The 607-nt window shown below is 35.4% G+C and overlaps 1 protein-coding gene across 1 annotated transcript in view; it reads left to right on the top strand.

Moving 5' to 3' along the window:
• Positions 1-333: 333 nt before the first annotated feature.
• Positions 334-607, top strand: part of LOC110457631 — a gene marked incomplete at its 5' end in the record, with an annotated part of 9,875 nt that continues 9,601 nt past the window's right edge. Inside the window, one exon of the mRNA XM_021508984.1 lies at positions 334-483. Within this exon, the coding sequence (XP_021364659.1) occupies positions 334-483 (150 nt within the window). The remainder of the gene's footprint in view (positions 484-607) is intronic.

The following is a 607-nucleotide window of genomic DNA, read 5'->3' on the forward strand; positions in this document are numbered from 1 at the left end:
TGGAAACAAAACTATCACTAATCGCCGGAATTGCTACATCTGAGAGAATTACAGGATTATTACTCGGGAGAATTATTTCAGAATAAACATAAATAAATACAATGTGAAGAAAATGATTAATTGTAAGGGGCTATTTTGGTTTCGCAAACACAACCAAGTACATATACAAACGGTTATTGTGGTTTTGAAATTTAGATCAAGAAATAAAAACTTGTGTATTTTATATGGCATTAATACCCCAACAAGGGACATCTAAGCAGGTCTATTTTTTGCATTTCACGACAAGATTTTTACTATAAATGCATCATAGAAATGTATGATTTTCTTTTACAGCACAACTGGCAGATGCTGCCGAATTTGGAAGATTTTTAATGACGCCATCTGGAGGATGTAAGGCTGATAAAACAGGATCCCAATATGGTGCCGCCGTGAGGGCGATATTTGTAATATTGAATTTAAATTGGATTAATGTCCTCAAGCCAGGTAAATTGTATTGAAGAGAGCATGCTTAGTCCAACCTGTATGCTGTCATAGAGCCTTGTGAATTCTGCAAACATTAACCGATCAAGTGTTCTCGCCTTAATTCACACCATACTTCAATTTGAGG

The sequence above is a fragment of the Mizuhopecten yessoensis genome, unplaced genomic scaffold, assembly GCF_002113885.1.
Source record: "Mizuhopecten yessoensis strain PY_sf001 unplaced genomic scaffold, ASM211388v2 scaffold9277, whole genome shotgun sequence".
In the NCBI taxonomy this organism is placed as follows: domain Eukaryota; kingdom Metazoa; phylum Mollusca; class Bivalvia; order Pectinida; family Pectinidae; genus Mizuhopecten; species Mizuhopecten yessoensis.